At 36.3% G+C, this 19468-nt stretch overlaps 1 protein-coding gene across 2 annotated transcripts in view; it reads left to right on the top strand.

The window, feature by feature from the left end:
* The window catches only part of PDCD10 (programmed cell death 10), a 43453-nt gene that overhangs the window by 2955 nt on the left and 21030 nt on the right, over positions 1-19468 (top strand). For both annotated transcript variants that reach the window (XM_024741891.1, XM_024741890.1), the window contains exon 2: positions 13746-13956. In XM_024741891.1, coding sequence (XP_024597659.1) covers positions 13861-13956 — 96 coding nt within the window. In that variant the 5' untranslated portion in view covers positions 13746-13860. The remainder of the gene's footprint in view (positions 1-13745; positions 13957-19468) is intronic.

Genomic DNA, 19468 nt, shown 5'->3' with positions numbered 1-19468 from the left:
CACCAACTACTCTTCATCTCTGAGCTTCATTATAGTATTGATATTTCACCAATGGCGAATGGTGAGTAACGGAATGGCGGGATAGTGTTTCTATTGTATTTATCATCTTTTCAGTCACATGCTGGAGTACTGTGGTCATTTTGGAGCTCTGCACACTGAATAACTTAGGGCTCACAGAATGATGTGTACGCTTGTATTTTTATAGTAGTTTGCAGTTCACCAATGTCCGCGTTTATTGTCATTTTGGGTTTTGCAGGAGCCTTGTGTGAACTTTTGGACCTCATCTCTTATAGGGCTTAGGTTGTGTCCCATATACACGATCTTTTTTTCTTTAAGGATGTAAGATCTGTAAAAACAGGACTGTTGTGTTATCATTGTGTTTCCCAGTAGGTAAAATAATTGAGTACCTGTTTACAAAGAGAATAAAGAAGTTCAGATTGGTTAAGTGCAAGATCACGGAGCTAGTAACTGGTGGGACCGAGGCATAATCCAGGTCTTCTGACTATAGATATTTAATATTGTGGAATAAAGACTCAGTTCCCTTAGATTATTTATTTTACATGAGAAAAAGACTTAAAATGATTTAAATATTCAAATACTGTTACCCTTTTACTCTGTTTAATGCTCACAGTTTCTCTTGTCTCCTATCTAGCTCTCCATCCTTAACCCCAGCCTTTCTCATTTACTGTGCTTTTCAATTACTACCTACAAAAACTCTTTCCTGACCTTTGTACGTGTTACATCCTCCTGCCTGGGCTGCTTCCCCTCCCCTTCCCAAGTCTGGCCCACTCCTAGTTAATTTTCAAGTCTCAGTTTAAATGTTATTTCTCAGGGGAACCTTCTCTGACCATTGACTCCTCCTTCCCCAAACTAGAGTAAGTTCCCACTGTATCTTCACCATACTCTGTAATTCTTTGTAGCATCATCACAAGAGGAACTTAATTATTTCTGTGTTTATTTGGTAAATGTCTGTCTTGCTCACTAGATTGTAAGCTCCCTGAGCAGGGCCCTCATTTGTCATGTGCCTTACCTCACTACTTATACAGTAGTGTCTGACACAAAGTTAACTACTCAGTAATTATTTGCTGAATTTATGAACAAATGTAAGTGCATTCATGCACAGTGCCTCCAGCACTCTACTAGGGGCAGAAATACAGAAATTAATAAAGGAGACATGTTCCCTACCTTTGAATAAAAAGGAGTTATTTTCAGAAGTCTAATATAAATTGTAGAAAGATGTTTGTTCTTCCTTAGAGGTCTGTAAAATCCGGGTAGTTTTCTATGTGGACATGGCAAAGGAATCATTTTCCATTACAGCAAAATTTCTGTATAACAGCATTTTGGACACCTTGTCACTATCCTGCTTTTGCAAGCAACATTCATTATAAGAGAATACAGATGTGGAAGAAACTAACTTTCAGTGGATTCTGTTCTTCCCTAATGATATCTCATTCTGTCCTCAACAAAATTCATGCATTTTCCTTTTTTCTTTGTTGTTTTGTTTCATTTTTTAACCACAGTATCTTCCTTTGAGTTTTTACCTTTAGTATCACCTGCCTTAGGCAAGGTGACTGTAAAATTGAGTAGTACTTATTTAAAAGGAGCTTATAGTTTGTGCTTCTTGAAAGTTTTCATATTTCAGTGAGTCTTATTGTAATATCTTATTTGCTTTAACCTAGATACTTATGAGAGTAAAAATATTATTTTCAAAACATGCAGACTAAATTCAGGAAAAAATTGTGTCAGGTTTTGGTTCTGAAAACAAATTCTCTGATCTTTCACAGTACTGTAATAATGGCATAGAATAAATCCAACAGCTCTGTGTTGCTGTAGCTTTGCCTGCCTTCATGAATTTATCAATTTACTCTTCCACAAGATATTGTCGAAAAGTGATTGCTGATATTTGGCTTTAAAACTTGGTAATGCTCCCGGTTTTTATTTTTAAATGTAAGTCTTTGATAAGTCCTAAATTTAATTTTTAAAAAGTAAGTCGCTATGTTGTTTGAATCTTGGATAAAAAATTCATATTGACCTAGCATACTAATATGTGAAAGATAAAACTGAAGTACTGCTTCTTATATCTTGTTGGGTTATTAAGGTTGATATGATTGGTAATGTATGCCAAGAATTTTAAGCTAATTTCATGATAAACAATTTTTTTCCATAATATAAACTGCAGAAGTGATTTAGATGTTAAATAGCGTCATCAATGGTGTGTATTATTGCATTTGAAATGTTATAGAAAGTTGCAGTCTTAGAGATTTATGTTTTAGCAATCTGCGCGTGCGCGCACACACACACACACACACACACACACACACACACACACACACACACACAATGTAAAAAGTGAAAGCATCTTTATTGTAGCAGTTAGAAATAATTTATTGGCAGAAAGGTAAACAGTGTAGTTTGGTGGTCCATTTTCGTCTGTGTGAAGATGAAGAATTCCGTTTTCTCATTTTAGCTATACAATTAATTGCATCTTGGATGTAATATAATATTACAGTTTTATTTTTCAAGGTCACCCTTACATTTTTGGTATGTATAATCTTTTTTTTTTTAATCACCCAAAAAGTGAAATAAATATTCAGTCTCACAATGCAGTTGCCTAGAATCAGGTGTTGCTATTAAAAAAAAGAGAAAGAAAGAAAAGAGGATTTTTTTATCAGCAAGCTTATGAATTATTGGGTAATAGCAGTAGAGCTTATTAAGTGGTAGTCACTACTGTTTACTTAGGCCAGTCCTTTGGAAATAAATTTACCAGAAGTAAGTTAGATTGCATAATAATGATACTTTGGTTCATTCATTTATCAAATATTTATTGAATATATATTATGTATAAAATTGCCTTAAATCTTCTTTGTACCAACCCTATGATGTAGAGGCACTATTATCCCCAAGGTAAACGAGAAAACTAAAGTACAGGGAGGCTAAGTAACTTCCCTGAGGTCACACAACCACTTATTGCTTGGAATTAGGATTTGAATCCATGCTGGCCAAGTTAAGACACCATATTTTTAATCATGGCAGTAAAATGATGTTAGTGATTGAGCGCCATTGGAGGGCAGTTAGAGTTGCAGTTACAGAAAAGTTGTATCTTAGATGCTAAGGTCGGTGTGGCAGGCAAAAATTACTTATCTTCAAGCTTACTCTAAAAAAAACACTTAGGAAGTTACCACATTGGAAACTAACAGAGCGTCAACACATTTTTCCTCTAGCATTGCAATAGAATTACTTTTCCTTTGAGTGCTGGATCAGGTATTTAACTTGTTATTCAGAGATCATGTTGGAAAAGAAATATGTACATTATAATACATAATCACAGTGTGATTATGTGGAATCACAGTGTGGTGAGCTGCTCATTGTGAGGGACAACTATGGCTCTCAGTCTGATTGGCGGGGGCGGGGGCAGCAGATCCATGTCTTTATCTCTTTCATTCTGGGGCTTATATGCGTGGAATGGAATTATGATCACCTACCTATTTCAATAGTTCTCTTTTTTGTTGTTTTCTTCAAAAAAAATTGTTCAGCATGTTCATTGAATTAGCATAGAAAAGTGTATATATAGTATGACACAGGTATGCTCCCTGGAGTTACGTGAAGTGGCAGCTTAACATGTATTTCTGTATTGTCTCTCTTCCCTGCAAGACTGCATACCCTCGAGGGCATGGACTATATCTGGCTTTTCATCATCACATCTCTAACACTGCTGCTGATGTAGACTGACTACATAGAGTACTGAGCTAGGTACTAGAAAATGGAGAACGGAATAAAACTTCTCTACAGTGTTTATAATTTGGTGGATAATAGGGGATGGAAAGACCGTCATATGGACATTTAGCCATTCTGATATATTAAGTACTTGAACATTCATCAATTCATTTGATAATTTTGGGTCAGAGCTGATAGGAGAGGGGAAAATGATAGTTTCTCTAAGTTACCTTCTGGTCCCTGGCACTGAAACATGCCTTCCTGCTTTATTCAACCATCCTGTCTTCAGGATAAACTGGAACTCCAGTGGAGTTTGGAGTTCAGGAAGGACAAAATCCTAAGATGTTACACGTCTGCTGCCTTCTTAGACTTCATTAGGTTGCTGCAACCAAAGGCATTTGGGAATGGTAAATGAATCAGACATGGCCTCCACACTTCAACTGCTCCCTATACCAGTTCACGTTGTTGCAAGGCTTTCTAATTGAATTACAAAGCATATTGAATATGGTCTTTTATTCAGAAGTAGATACTTGTGGATGCCTTCGTCGGTAATCAAATTGGCATTTTGGCAGTATTTTCAAAACGAGAGATTTCTGAGGTCCTACCTTAATTTTGGTGTGCTTCCTTGAAAAATGAATTACAGTTTTGCAAGTGAAGGTCAGGTGGAATTGTACGTATGGTTTAAGCAGATACCATTCTGTCTCCCTTATTTCTTCTTGTGACTAATAGAATTTTTATTTGAGATCAGTTGGGAGCTAAAGGTGAGGTTAAAGTTCATCATCATGATAGAATCTTGTCCTTATTAGCATCTGCTGTTAAACAAATGAGTCAGAGTCCATTTATCATCTGAGGCTAATAATTTTATCAACGTTTAAGTGCTTTGTGGCAGTGTTGTGGTGCAAAGAAATTTGATAAGGTGAGGTAAAGAAAATATACATTGCATACTGTGTAGAGAACCTTAAGCAGCTGTGTAGAGAACCTTAAGCAGTAAGGAGTCATTAAGTAAGATAGTAGGTATATAAGATTGTAAGTGTTACAGAGCAGGTAAGCCTGACCCATGTGGTACAGTCTCCTTACATTGTACTTCCAAGCATAGAGAACATAGGGACAGTATGAGAGCTTGAGTTTAATTGAATTTCTAAGGGGTTTTAAAGGAAAGCTTTAGCATTATATTTGAGAAATTAAAACATCACAAATACTAATAAAAAGGAAAATGAAAAGATGTACCTCAATTAAATGCTAAATGACTGTTCAGTTAGGCATTATTTAATTCATGAACCACTAGATTAAGAACTTTATGGGCATAAGTGAACACATTCAAGGGAACAGATTTGTTTCCTGCCTTCCAACAAATGTTTTCATTTAAATTTTGTTCAGACCAGAACTTAACAAAAATTTAGGCATTCGAATAGGAAAAAAATTGAGGATTGTCACAACCAAAGAGACCTGTATCCTTTTCCCTGAACCTGTTGTGCAGAAATATCTTAGAAGCCAGTTGTTGCTATTTTTGTTGTTCCCATTTCCCATCAGCTAATTCAGAGGTAGCAAGCCTTTTGATTCTATTATCTTTTGGTTTTCCCATATAGATTATCCCCCTTTATGGATTATCTTGAGAAAATACTTTGATCACATCTTGATTTCACTCTGCTACTGAGCCTACTTCTGGGCCACGGCTTTCTTTATTAGATTGCTCTATGTACATTAAGAGAATAAAAAGTAATTTTAACACAGGCTTGCATTTGATGATCACATTCTTTTAAGGATTCCTAAACTATGTAATTTGCTTCAGATTATATATGTAACTTTTTTGGGTGGCCCAAGTAATTTATATATGCCTCCATTTGGGCAAGTGGGGGAGAAAAGGTTTTAAAAATATGCTATGTGGGGCTTCCCTGGTGGTGCAGTGGTTGAGAGTCCGCCTGCCGATGCAGGGGACATGGGTTCGTGCCCCGGTCCGGGAAGATCCCACATGCCGCGGAGCCTACGCGTCCGGAGCCTGTGTTCCGCAACGGGAGAGGCCACAACAGTGAGAGGCCCGCGTACCGCAAAAAAAAAAAAAAAAAAAAAAAATGCTATGTAAGTGGCCTTTATGACATTGTTATATCAGTATTAGGCTATCCTTGTGTGTGCTATGCAGGGACAGGACTAGGGTAGGCAGGGACGGTCTAGGGTACAAAATTTAAGAAGGCACTCACTCTCTGTCAGGCAGGTGAGACCTTAATTTTGTGCTCTAGGCATCTGGTTTGCCTCACCCTAGTTCCAGTCCTGATGCCATGTCAGGTTCATAGAATATTGGATAAAACATTAATAACTAATAATATGAATTGAATGTTTCTTGTGTGTCAGACAGTGTAATGAGTACATGCATTTTGTACTCTTAATCCTGTGAGGTGAGTACCTCAATCGTTATTTCCAGTAATTTCCCATTGAGTTTAGAAAGAGATTAAATAACAAATGATATCACCCACCTGAGCAAAATTCAAACTTAGACCTTTGTTTCAAATCTAAGCACTTACCTACTGCTCTGTACTGTCCATCTGTAGAAAAACCTAATTACTTCTTGTCCATTTTATGATTTCTGTATTAAGAAGCTACTCCCCCAAATATGGAAGTTCTTACACTGACATGATGCAGGTAACTTTTAAAGTGAGTGAGTCAGAGGTCTCAGCAGCAGCAAATGGAAAATCCACAAACTTGTGTTGCTGAGTACCCTAGGGCGACCTTGAACCAGAGCCACATTCCCACTGGCTTCCATCTCCAGACACTCTGCGTGGAGTCTGGGGGGTCTTGGCTCTCAGCTGCGGGACCAGTGGCGGACACAAAGAGCAGGGCAGGTGAGCCTAAAAGTAGATCGGTTTGGCAGACTAAGATGTCCTGTACAATAGCTTATAGTAGCTCAATTGCATATTTGTTTAAGATATCTGTGACTAGTTTCTTAATGTGAATTTCTGGGGACTTTTATTTCTAAATTGTGAAATTTGGAGATTGGACTAGATAATATATAGTAATGTATACTAATGGTTGGTATCGCTTTAAAATTTTAGGGTCTTTTTTTTTTTGCGGTACGCGGGCCTCTCACTGTTGTGGCCTCTCCCGTTGCGGAGCACAGGCTCCGGACGCGCAGGCTCAGCGGCCATGGCTCACGGCGCCCAGCCGCTCCGCGGCATGTGGGATCTTCCCGGACCGGGGCACGAACCCGTGTTCCCTGCATCGGCAGGCGGACTCTCAACCACTGCGCCACCAGGGAAGCCCCAATTTTAGGGTCTTAACGTTTAGGTTTCTTAAATGCATGAGCATGTGACAACAGTACAGATAAATTTACTGGTGAGAAATTGAGATCTGGAACTATCTGAATTATGGAAAAAATCTGGGTCCGGATATCTTGTGCCAGTCTTTATCCTTACTATTCGGACCACTCACCTTTGTTCTTACGATGCTTTGTTCATAATGCTTGTGTAGTGGTTGTCCCTAGAGCAGTGATTCTCAAATTGTGGAGAGAGGTGTTTAAGGGCTCCTGTGAGAGGAAGGGCTGGTAAACCATAGTTATTACTTAATACATGTATTGAATAAATGTACAGTTGAGTGTGTTTTATCTCACATTTAGGATTTGATAAAAGAATTTATTTGAAAAACAAAACAGTTCTGCTGTTCTAAGGTTTACAATCACTTATCTTCCCCCATTTATCTGGTTTTCAAGAGCCCTTGACTCCCCTGGCTAGATGGTTGATTGTACAGAGGACCTGACCTCTAGAAAGAGATCTTGTCATACTAGATTAAAATGTACTTAATCATAATAGCTAATATTAAATAATTACTGTGTTCCATGTACTGTTCTAAACACTTTATCTGTAATAACTTGTTTAATCTTTACAACCCTGAGAGACAGATACTATTGTTATTCTCATTTCATAGATGAGAAAACTGTAGCACAGAGAAGTTAGATAACTTGCCCCAGGTCACAGAACTAGTAAGTAGTAGATCCAGCATTGATTCCAATCGAGTCTGGTTCTACAATCACTATGCTTGTCACTTACCTCACTAATGACAGTGCTGTTAATGTTGACTAAGTATAGTAGGCCCTCCCTTTTTCTGGCTATAGGTTCCAAGACCCCTAGTGGATGCCAGAAACCTCAGATAGTACCATCCCCTCTATATACTGTTTTTTCCTATACATACATATGTGTGGTAAAGTGTAATTTATAAATTAGCAAGAGATTTTTTTTTAAGATTTTTTTTTGTTGTGGACCATTTTTAAAGTCTTTATTGAATTTGTTACAATATTGCTTCTATTTTATGTTTTTGGTTTTTTGGCTATGAGGCATGTGGGATCTTAACTCCTCGACCAGGGATCGAACCTGCACCCCCTGCATTGGAAGGTGAAGTCCTAACCACTGGGCCACCAGGGAAGTCCCAGCAAGAGATTAACAATAACTAGTAATAAAATAGCGCAATTATAACAACGCACTGTAGTAAAGTTATGTGAATATGGTCTCTCTCAAAATATCTTATCGTACTGTACTTACCCTTGTGATGATGCAAGGTGATAAAATGCCTGAGTGATAAGATGAAGCAAAGTGAATGATGTAGGCATTGTGATGTAGTGTTAGGCTACTATTGACCTTCTGATGATACGTCAGAAGGAGGATCATCAAGCATGATGATGTCAATGGTTGCATGTTGGGAGCAGACGATATCTATGGCTGGGGGTCTCAGGCTGGAGGGTGTGAGATTATGTCATGCTGCTCAGAATGGCGAGCAATTTAAAACTTATGAATTGTTTATTTCTGGAAATTTCCATTTAATATTTTTGGACCGCAGTTGACCTCAAGTAAGTGAAACTGGATTGGTGGGGGTGGGCACTGTATAATTCAAACAGCCCCATTACTGTTTTCCTTTAGGTGACATTGTGAACTTTGAAGTCTTTCTTAGAACCTTAACCCTCACTTAACCCTCTATAGAAAAATAAACAGTAAGTTTTAAACGACCGATTTATAAGTATATGTTTAGAACCAGATCTGCTTAATAGTTAAGGAACACTTGTCTGTGAAAGCTATATGGAGTTTAACAAAGAATGATAAAGTAAATGGAGTTAAATTGCTAAATTTTACATTTAGGCATTTTTCCTTCGTGGGTCATTGTGTGCTAATTTGCCAGTGTTAACTATTTTCAAAAACATCTTAAGTTTCAGATGTTGTTTTAGTTAGAACCTCTATTATTTCTTAATAACTCAGTAAATGCTTGTTTGGTCAGTCATGTGTACAGAGGTATTAGAGATTATATCTTTTTTATCTTGTTTTTTTTTTAAAAAAAAAAAAAACAGTTGGTGGTATCCGATTCCTGGAAATTGTGGTATAACAGAGGAGGTGCCTTTACAAATCTGACTGAGATCAGATCTTCCAGTGAAGTGATAATTCTTTGCAGAATGTATACTTTCTTTAAATAGTTACTTAAAAGTGCAAAAATACAGTGCTCAGTAACTTAGTAAATTAAAGTGATTTAATATAGAGGCTTTATCGTTTGATTTAGAAATTACTTCATCTTTCAGTCTAATTATATCACTTTCAAGTATACAGCTCAGTTTTGGTCCATCTTAAAAAACTAAAGCATAGATAGGTCAAGTGACTTGCTCAGAGACAAGATGGTTTATAATGACAGGATTTGAGCCCATGTTTTCAGATCGTTCTTGCACTCCTTTCACATATCTCTGCACAAATTGTGCATTTATTATTTTGGAGAAGCCTAGAAAAAATTGATACATGTAAACAGATAGAGTGGCAAAATGTAATATATTACACCTACCATTAAGAAGAGATTGTTCCTAGAGGTCCCTAAATGCAAAATTCTATCAATACTAAGCTGACAGCAGTGCATGTTCAGGGAGGTTGAGTTCCACGTTACCTTATTCAAGAAGAAAACTGTTAGAATGGAGGACCTTGAATTATAGAAAATATAATTTGCAGAGGAAGGAGAGAGATGTAGGTGTATCCTGAAGGTTCAAGCTCATTTTGGTCTAAGAAGGATCTCTTACTTACCCTGTTCCTCTGCCTGCCTTTTTCCTAGCTTCCTCCTCTAAACCTTTTGTCTCTTGTTTGGAAGTGACTACAATATTTTGGCATAAGAAGGCCCTAAAAGGTAGGTTGTGATGTCAGATGCCCACCTTTCCAGCTATGTGAATTGGCCAGACTGGTCTATACCCACTTTGGAATAAATTCAGTTTCTGGGTGTGATTCGTGATGCCGGATGCTTAAGAGAAAGCAAGGGGTTGTCAGTTATTTGAAACCCTGAATCAACCAACTATTGAAGAGGATCTCCTTATTGGAATTCGTGAATTTTTTTAAGATCTGATGAGATCTTTTTCTTTTTTAAAAATTTCCCACGAGATTACTTTGGAACCTTTAGGAGATACCAGTAATAAAATTTTATTATCACTGAATTTTAGTGTACCATGGCCTTTAAGATGATATAATTTTTACCCCTTTCTGTTTCTGATGAGGAAACAATGTCAGTGATTAAGTGAAACTTCTACAAAGTCAGGACCAAAAAACCCTGTCTCAGGTACTGAGTCAAACTTAATTTTACCTATGTCTCAAGACTGGCCTTAGCAACTCTTTTTTCTGACTCTAGCCACTGTTCTTTCCATACCAGTGATTTCCAGAATCATCTAGGCGGGCTGTTAAAATACAGCTTCCTTGACCCTTTCTTGGAGATTCTGATTGAGTAGTCTTGGGGATTTGTGTTTTTAATAGGCCCTGAAGTGATAGTGATGCCTTAGGTCATCCAACATTTGGAAACTGCACCACTCTTCCACTTTTTCTCATAGGAAAAGTTTTGCTTTCTGCTAAAAGTTGGGTGATTTTTAGGGTATTTCTTATGTGTAAAGCAAGGTTAACCAATGTTGGAGATGCTTGCACTTTGAGAATTTTGTGAACTATTAAATTATACACCAGTTATGTCCCTAAGATCACGTCCTGGTAGCCTTAATAAAATTGAGACATTAGAATTTATAATCTCTATTTTATTTTCTTTGGTTTTATTTGGTTTTCATGTAAATTTCTGTTGGAATTCTGGTTTTATTTGCAGTTATCTAATGCTTATATTCTCTTAGCTTACTATAGTAGGAAGAGCTTGTGATAGCCAAAAGAAGTAAAAACTGGTAAATGTAACTGGGTCCAGACTTTGTTAATAAAATTATTTAGATTTCTGGGTCTGTTTTTGTTTTGCTAGCCTTGATATTTGAAAAGTATTAGCAAGACTGATTCAACTTATAAATTGCCCATCTCTTAACTCACTGATTTATTCGTTCAACAAACGTTTATAAAGTGTCTACCATGTACCTGCTATGCTGACTGTAATGGCTATAGGGAAAAAGAACTACACTTGTAAACTGTAACATGAACTCATGGGTTCTGTTTACTGCTAGAATAAACAAACTTCTTTTAGCTAAATATTATGGACAGTTTGGAGAGCCAACAAAAATAAATAAAACTTCTCCTCTTTAAGGAGGGAAATTAAAGGGATTATAAGAATATAGGACCATGTAAGGGGGCTAAGTACTAGATTTCACTATAGAGAAAAACAAGACAAATAGACCTGCCTACAAATATTTTTTAAGTGTAGAATTTACTTTACTTAGGAAGCTTCTGTTTCTCCCCAAGAACTGCATACATCAATACCAAGAACTTCTCTTTGTTCACTCATTTTATGTGTGAGTAAATAGCTTTGGCTCTGTTGTGCCCAGATGGAGTAAAGTGAGGCTGTTTCAGGAAATGCTGATTCTGAGCCTTAAGATACACCCAAGTATAGTTCTTTAAATGAACAGACTCCTGTGGGTTGGTTGGGTAGTGCAGGGCAGAAACTCTTAAGACTGAGTTTGGCATTGGAGTGGCTTGGAGTAATTGGCAGGTTGTCCATTAAACCATTTCAAATGAAGAAGCATGTAGAAGGAATGACAGCATATTTTAACTTGAAGTTGAATTAAAATTGGCAGAACAATTTAATATTTAAAAAGCCTTATTGCAATTGTTGATTTTTAATCTCATGTAAACACCAATGAAACTGTGTTTGGCCCCAGCTTGTGAACGTGTGTTCTGAAAAGGCCAGATGTAAATTGGTTCTTTGGAACATTTTCCCATAGGAACAATATTTAAAAAGGTGGTTAAGTGTGGAGTGGACCAGCCACCTATGTAGCCCATAATGTTGCTATAATATTATCTTTTTGATGACAAATAGTAGCTGATAGTCCTGTAAAGTTAGTTTAAGAAGCAAGAAATAAATATATATTTTTATATGTATAAAAATAAATGTATATATACAGAGGGAGAGACAGTTGACTTAAATCATAAATATTTTAAGTGAAAATTTTCTGATGTGGTACAATACTGTGGTATTGTACTGATGTGGTAAAAAAAGAAAATGAAATAGCTCTTCAAGTTCTGTTGTTGGCCCTGTACTGCTATTTTTCACTTTCTTTTTTCATAGATACTGATGCTTTTTATTTACTACTTATACTGTACATCCAGTATCCATCATTTTCATTTTGACAGCACTTCAGCCCCTCTTCTTTATTCCAAGTTTATTATGAAAAGGTATTCACAGTTAATTTTTAAGTGGAAAAGCAGATTACCAAATGACTTATTAAGTAATCAAATAGGAACAGCAGGGCCAGAATTGATACTTATCTGCTTGCTCTTGCTTATTATTCAGGTCCTGTTGATCTAGATGCACTAGATTTCTTAAGTTTTCCTTGCCTTCAACTTCTGTTCCTCCATTCTTTCCTTAATGCTATGACCAAAGCAGTCTACTTAAGTACCAGTTGTCTCATTAGGTAATGATTTTCTCTTGTCCTATAGAATAAAATTTAGGAATTGGCCTTCTCTTCCTTTTATTTGGTTCTGTGAAGTCAGGGAGCAGATTTAAGCTCAGAAACAGGAAAGACTTTCCATGTTTAGAACTACCAGAAATAAGGCTAAACTGTTTTGGTAAGTGTTGAGTTCCCCCGTCACTGGTAGGGATATATGGAAGAATAGTAAGCAGTTCTCAAACGGGACAGGTTATTGGAAGTTTTTAAAGCTATGAGTACTGGCCTTTGTAGCTTTCAAACTGCTTAGATCTTCCACAGTCTGGCTCAGATAATGTTTTAATGATTAAGACCATACCTTTTTCATCCCCCATTGTATCTTACATGTAGTAAGTGCTAAACATCTATTTATTCAGTGAATGAATAACTTCTGGGCATCTTCCTGGGTAGATGAGGTTCTGGGTTTTCACTTCATACTTTATTTTCTGATTTGGGAGTGTCAGATCTGGATTCAGAGCACAGGGATCAAGTCACAGGCCTCTGCATGTGTGATCTTTGGCAAGTTATTTATCATCTCAGAGTCTACATTTTCATCTGTAAAATTAGAATGACAGTTATTCTAAGGTAAGTTATTAGGACTAAATGCATGTGAAATATGTTTTATAATCTGAAAATGCTTTATAAATTGTAGAAATTATTCAAAATGAATGGCTTTTTGTTTAACATGTATATCATTTAATATACAGGTATGTTACTACTGTTACTCTTTCACTTTATAATTAGGCTCATATTTCAGCCTAGCAAAGGAATTAAATACAGTTGCTTTCTCTTAAAAAGCAACACATTTCTTCAACTCCTCAAAGCAAAATTTCTCTCTTATATTGTTGAATTCTCGATATTTTATTTCCAAACTACCAGTGTCTGGGCTTTTCTTCTTAGACTCTGTGTCAGATTTGGACAAAGATTCAAAAAATGCCACTGGCAAAATTAAATAATATTAAGTGAATTATTTAATTAATAAATTAGGTCAATTTTTTTCCCAAATAGATCACATTTGGTAGAATTTAAAATTTTGGCTTAAATCTTTGATGCTTGCTATGTTTTGGTTATTTTTTAGGTGACAAAAATCAAGGAACAATTAGCAAAAGAATTTTAATGAAAATGTTAAACACCTTAATTTTTTATTATTAATTCTAGCGTAGTAAATCTCTGTTCTTTCGTCCCCTTTAACCAGGTCAGCATATGTTTTGTGCCCTGTTCTTTTATCACAAAAAAGAGAAGAAAGGCTGCAGTGAATGAAGATTCCTCTGCATTTTAGCACTGCTTTTTCTACTGTAGTTGGCTTTTGAATGAGGATGACAATGGAAGAGATGAAGAATGAAGCTGAGACCACTTCCATGGTTTCTATGCCCCTCTATGCCGTCATGTATCCTGTGTTTAATGAGGTAAGTGAGTAAACATTGCTTCATATGATCTCTGCAGTTCCTTAATGCTTGCTTCATTTATTCATTCGTTTGTTCCTTCATATAATAAGTACTTACATAAATGGACTCCATCTGTGTGTTAGGCATTGTGCCAGGCATGGACATAAAACATCGAGGGAAAAACCCTGACTTTTTGTACCTCCTCTGGAGGTTTCACTATAGTGGGAGAGAGAGAGACATTGAACAAAAGAATACAAGTAATTATATAAATGAAAAATTGTGGTAAGTGCTAGGAAGTTTTTTTTTTTTTTTAAGTGTGTTAAATAAAATAGCAGGTAGGACCTACTTTAGGGGCCAGGACAGGCCTCACTGGTAAAAGAGACATATATGCTAACATCTGAAAGAGATAAATAAGGGTTAGAGTGTTGAAGAGTTGGGGATTAGCACATTTTAGGCAGCCAGAAGAGCAGGCACAAAAATATCCTAATGAGTTATAGTCAGTAGCAACAAACATAATTTTACTGATAAATGGAAGATACCATTCTTCGTATCTAGAGAATATATAGTTGCTTTTTTATTTTAGGAATTTTCCAGGACTTAATAATACCAATACATTTTAGGTTTTTCTTTTAAGTTTATATGCTAAGGTATGTAGAGAATTTTAGAACTGGAAGTTCCTTAGAGATAATTACTCCCCTCCTTTTAATGGTGAACTGATATCCTGATATGTGAAATTATTTTGCTTTAAAGTTTATTTCTTTACATAAAAAATTCTGGAGGTAAGTGGTCCAGGAGTAGTATTATTATGAGTCAGTATCATCAGAAACTCAGGTTCCTATCTTCTGTTTCATCATCCTAGTGCTTGCCTTCCATTATCAAGGTCACTTCAGTATGTAGGATGGCCGCTGCTATTTTGTCTTAAGTTGTTGTCTAGAAGGGGTAAAAAGTGGAGCAGGGGGTGGGGAGTTATTTCCAGCTGATTCAGCTTCCTTAAAGTAACCTTTTTGAAAGCCCTACATAAGACTTCCATTTACATCTCATTGGCAAGAGTTTAGATTTATGACCACACCTAGGTGGGTGGTTAGGAAATTGAGAAGTTTACTAAAGAGGAAGCAAAGAGGAGGCATCTTTTGAAAACCTGTCCCTATTATCCTGCTACCGTGGTAGCATTGGAGGCACTCTTTTAGGGCTGGTTATATCCATCTCTGGCAGCTGTAGCCAACGCTCCAGTAATTCTGCCATTTTGTTCTAACACTTTACCCATTCATTGCAAGACTACAGTTATTGTTGGAAGCAAGTGCTTCAGTGCTGTTCAGTGAATGTAATGCCAACTGTTAATTTGTCAAGTACTTAGCAAGGGTCTGGAGATACGGAGAAGAAAAAGTCGGCATACTTCTTCCCAAGAGTTGTAGGGAACACAGATGTTTAAGCAAATACATTATTAACTATTTAATTATTCTTGTACCAGGTATGAGGTAAGGAGAGGGTCACTGAACGGTAGGTGAGTAACCTATCTTGACATTTAGTGTTTGAACTTCTCATGTTCTTCAAGAACCATCATGACAGTTCCACCCAGAGGTGCTCCCTCTTTTCATGTCTATATAGCTAACTCTGTAGGCTATTGGATCAAGTTGTTTGGGGGCATTTTCTATATTTATCTGGTATTTTGAGTATTTATTTGAAGGGAGGGCAATTTACATTGCAGAACTTCAATTTGATCCTCTGGTTAATGAGGGAGGAATGAGAAAAGCTTTTTTCCTAACAATTTGAGTGACCTTTTCCTACATATGGTAAAATGATTTTATTTGAATCTTGACTTTGGAAAACTGTTATAAAAGATGTGGGATTCTGGTAAAATGAACTGTTGGGATTAATACTGGTATACCTCTTATAATTGATTCATGTGTACAAAAAATTAATTTGAAAGAAGAAGAAATGGCTATGAAGGGACTAGTAAATCTCTTCCAGAAATCTGAGATCTGAAAACATACATGGGTTAATGGGCCCAGAATTAGAACATGTTGCCAAATGATTTATAGTTGCTTCAAGAACTAATTGTTAGAAGTGAAATTTGAAAATGAAATGTCTGGATGAGGCCAACTGAGAGATACTATGTTAAATTGTCAGGATCTAATTCTCACATTGAATTTACTGATCTAACGTCATGGTATCAAGCTTTTTTCTTTTTTAAATACTAGCATTGTTCTCTGACATTCTAGTGTATTAATGTACCATCTTAAATAAGATACCTAATCAGTTAAACAATATTTAACTATAGTTCAAACATGGATTTTTCTATAAATAGTCATGGGAAAATTAGAGTTTAGTTTGGCTCTGTTTTTCTCTGCTTTGCAGATTTAAAGATAAAATGGATGTCAAATTAATTTTACAGAAAATAGCACCACAGTAGGGGTAAAGTTTTACTCTGAAGCTAAATTGATTCAGTTTTATCCACAGTGTACTGTGAGAGTTAAAAAGCTTGCATTCTCACCTTAACATTACATTCATAATAGTAACAATGGTAGCCCAGAAGTCATTTTGCAGAACAGATTTTTAGGTAGTAGGACATCCTTACACCTGGGGAAATTTTAGTACTGTTACTGCAGCTCATAGGGGAAAGTTATTTATGGCATTCTGGGACCTAGATGCTTGCTAAACTTAATGAAGCTATGCCAGCACAACTGAGGAGTAAGCTGCTCGTTTAATCAGCTGCTGCAGAGTTCAGAGTCCAAGTATACTGCATGTGTTGTAAATGTACTGTGAAATAGGTGTCCTGGTTGCATGATGGAATAATGAGTTTATAGAAACCTCATGCCAAGTCTTAGATCAGATTTTTATGTACTGTATTATCTTTTGTTGATTCTTTGTATATGGAGGAGGAAAGATATATGGTTCAGTTCTTCATTCCAGGAAAAGACATATCATGTATCTTCTTTTCCTATGACTTTAAAGGAACGTTCTAAGGTGAAATATAATTATAAATATAATTTTTCCTATTGAAAAAATCAAATCTCAAATTTTGAGCATAGTAAATATACACTTCTCCACAATGAAGGCATGGGTTTCACCTGCAATCCCACCATCGAGAAGCCATCATAGTTAATATTTTGCATTGCATTTGATTTACTCCTCTGCCACTTACTATGCTATATAATCTTGTCTTAGTTTCCTAATCTGCAAAATGAGGATAAACAATATTTTACTTAATACTCACAACTCTGGGAAATAAAATGAGTTGATGTTTTGTAATGCCTAGAATAATACCAGGCATGTACTATTAGTAGTAAGTATTAGCTATTATTATTGAGTCTTCCACATAATTTTCTGACAAAATTGCGATCATACCCTAGAGTTTTGCATATTTGTAGGCAGTGTTTTAGTGGAATATTTTTATACTAGTTAGATGGCTCTGGTTACCTTTTTGCCAGACAACTTGGCAATGCCAGGAACTTTTAGAACCAGTTACTGGACTTAATATCAATCTGTACAAAACAGATGATTGCATTTTGCCTTCTCTGTGGACTCATAAAATTTAACGGGTGGCCTCTTGATTCCATCTACTTCTGTTTTTCTTTTTTTTCCTTTTTTTGACCTAACTCACCTCATTATCATTTGAATCAGAGGTGTTATGTGGAGTTTTTATTCTTGGCTCAGTTTAACTCTTTTTAAAGAATATGATCAATAATCTTCGTGGGGGTGGGGGGGAGGGTGGGAAGAAGGGTAAGGGATATCAGCATGTGGAAAATATACCTAATTTTGAGGAAGCGAGATTTATAGACAACTTGGAACCAACTAATTAATTATTTTGACCTAAAAAACAAAAAAACTTCTGAAAGATTTTATGCAAGACTGTTTAAAACTTGAGCAACCAAAGGGTTAAGTGGATATATTTTTTATAGTTACGGGTTTAAAAAACCAGCTTGATACTAGAAAATAAAGTATAGGAATGAACTGATATTTCTGGAGGGAGCAATATAATAAATGAGCTCTTTGTGGAATCAAAATTAGTTACAAGCTTTTAAAATATTTTTATGAATGACCCAGAAAGTTAAATTTGACAAGTTTGCAATTAGTTAATAGTTAAGTGCTCTCAAAATCTATGAAGTCAGTTGCAGGAGGAGTTCACACAACTGAGAGTAGGCAGAATGTGAGGTTGGGGTGAGACCTTAATGTTGGGCTCACCCAGCCTGTCATTTCCCTCCAGTCGCACTTCCCTCTCTTTAGGTGAGGGGAAATGTTATGCGCCCTTTTCTCTCACCCTGATTCTCTCTCTTTTTTAAAAAAAAAACTCTTTTTACTTGTGACGTAGAAGTTCTACATGGCAGAGACCCAGGAGTGCCTCTCCATGTCCCAGTATCCATTATCATATGCCCCCTCCTTCTTTGGACTTAAAACATGGTGTATACCCTATCAGGTACCACTGAAAAATGATTGCATTGGCTCTTTAAACACACCCTAGTCAAAGACCATTATCCCAAAAGTTGGAAAAATACTGGACCCATTAGTAAAAGTATTGGAAACAAAGTGGATATTATTTGTCTGTTCCAAACTGACATAATATCATTACGCCCCCTTGTGTTACCCTGAAGAAACACTAAAGAAGATGATTTTAAGGGACCACATTCTTCAAGGACCAGTTCAGATCTCATCTTCGTACTTTCCTTTGTACTTTAGCTGACAGTGATCCCATCAGTTTCCATGTCGCTACCTACTTAAATTAATCTTCTGGGGTTCCAGGACTATAGTCTATTTCTTTGTATCTCTCACACTGACTTCTCTCACATGGTAGAAACTCAAGACTTTGTTCGTTCTTAAGTAGCTGGAGAGATTCAGTAATAGGTTAGACTCCAGTCCAGAAAGGGTGAGTACGGGGAGGCAGGATAGCATGAGTGGCTTGTGTATGGGTTTTGGAACCAGACAGATCTGGTGTGAATCCTGTCTCTGTACTTATTAGCTGTTTTATGTTGGGTAAATTTATGCAAACTGAGTTTCTTCCTCTGTAAAATGGAGATGCTGATAACTAGCTACAGATTTATTATGAGGATTAGAGATACTCTCTATAAAAATACTCTATATAATAGTCCATAATATGTGCTTAGTAAATGGTAGCTTTTATTAGTGTATTACCAGAACCTGATACTGTCATGAAAGGTACAGGTAAGATGAACATGATTTTATTATGAAATCATCTATCACATGTAAGAGGCCTAAAATAGAAGCACTTTTTAATAGGGCATGTATAAACATATCTTGCTACCTGAGTATTACAGGCTGAAATTATAAATAGATTCAAGAACAATTTAGATAAATTTATGGATGAAAGATTAAGTTTCATTCAGAATATTTTTTTAATGTATGTATGTACCTCTGTGCCTGGTACTTCCTGGGCAGTGTTGCTATCATATGAGTAAAAAAGCCCAGTGGGTTTATTGCAAGATGTTGTGGGTAAGTAATGTATCCCCAAATGACTCCTAGCAGAGTTCTGGTCAGGTGCTTCACAGCTCACAGATTTGATTCAGTACGTTAAGTCTGA

This window comes from Neophocaena asiaeorientalis, unplaced genomic scaffold (genome assembly GCF_003031525.2).
Source record: "Neophocaena asiaeorientalis asiaeorientalis breed wild unplaced genomic scaffold, Neophocaena_asiaeorientalis_V1.1 scaffold211, whole genome shotgun sequence".
NCBI lineage: Eukaryota > Metazoa > Chordata > Mammalia > Artiodactyla > Phocoenidae > Neophocaena > Neophocaena asiaeorientalis.
This window is presented reverse-complemented; position numbering and strand designations above follow the sequence as displayed.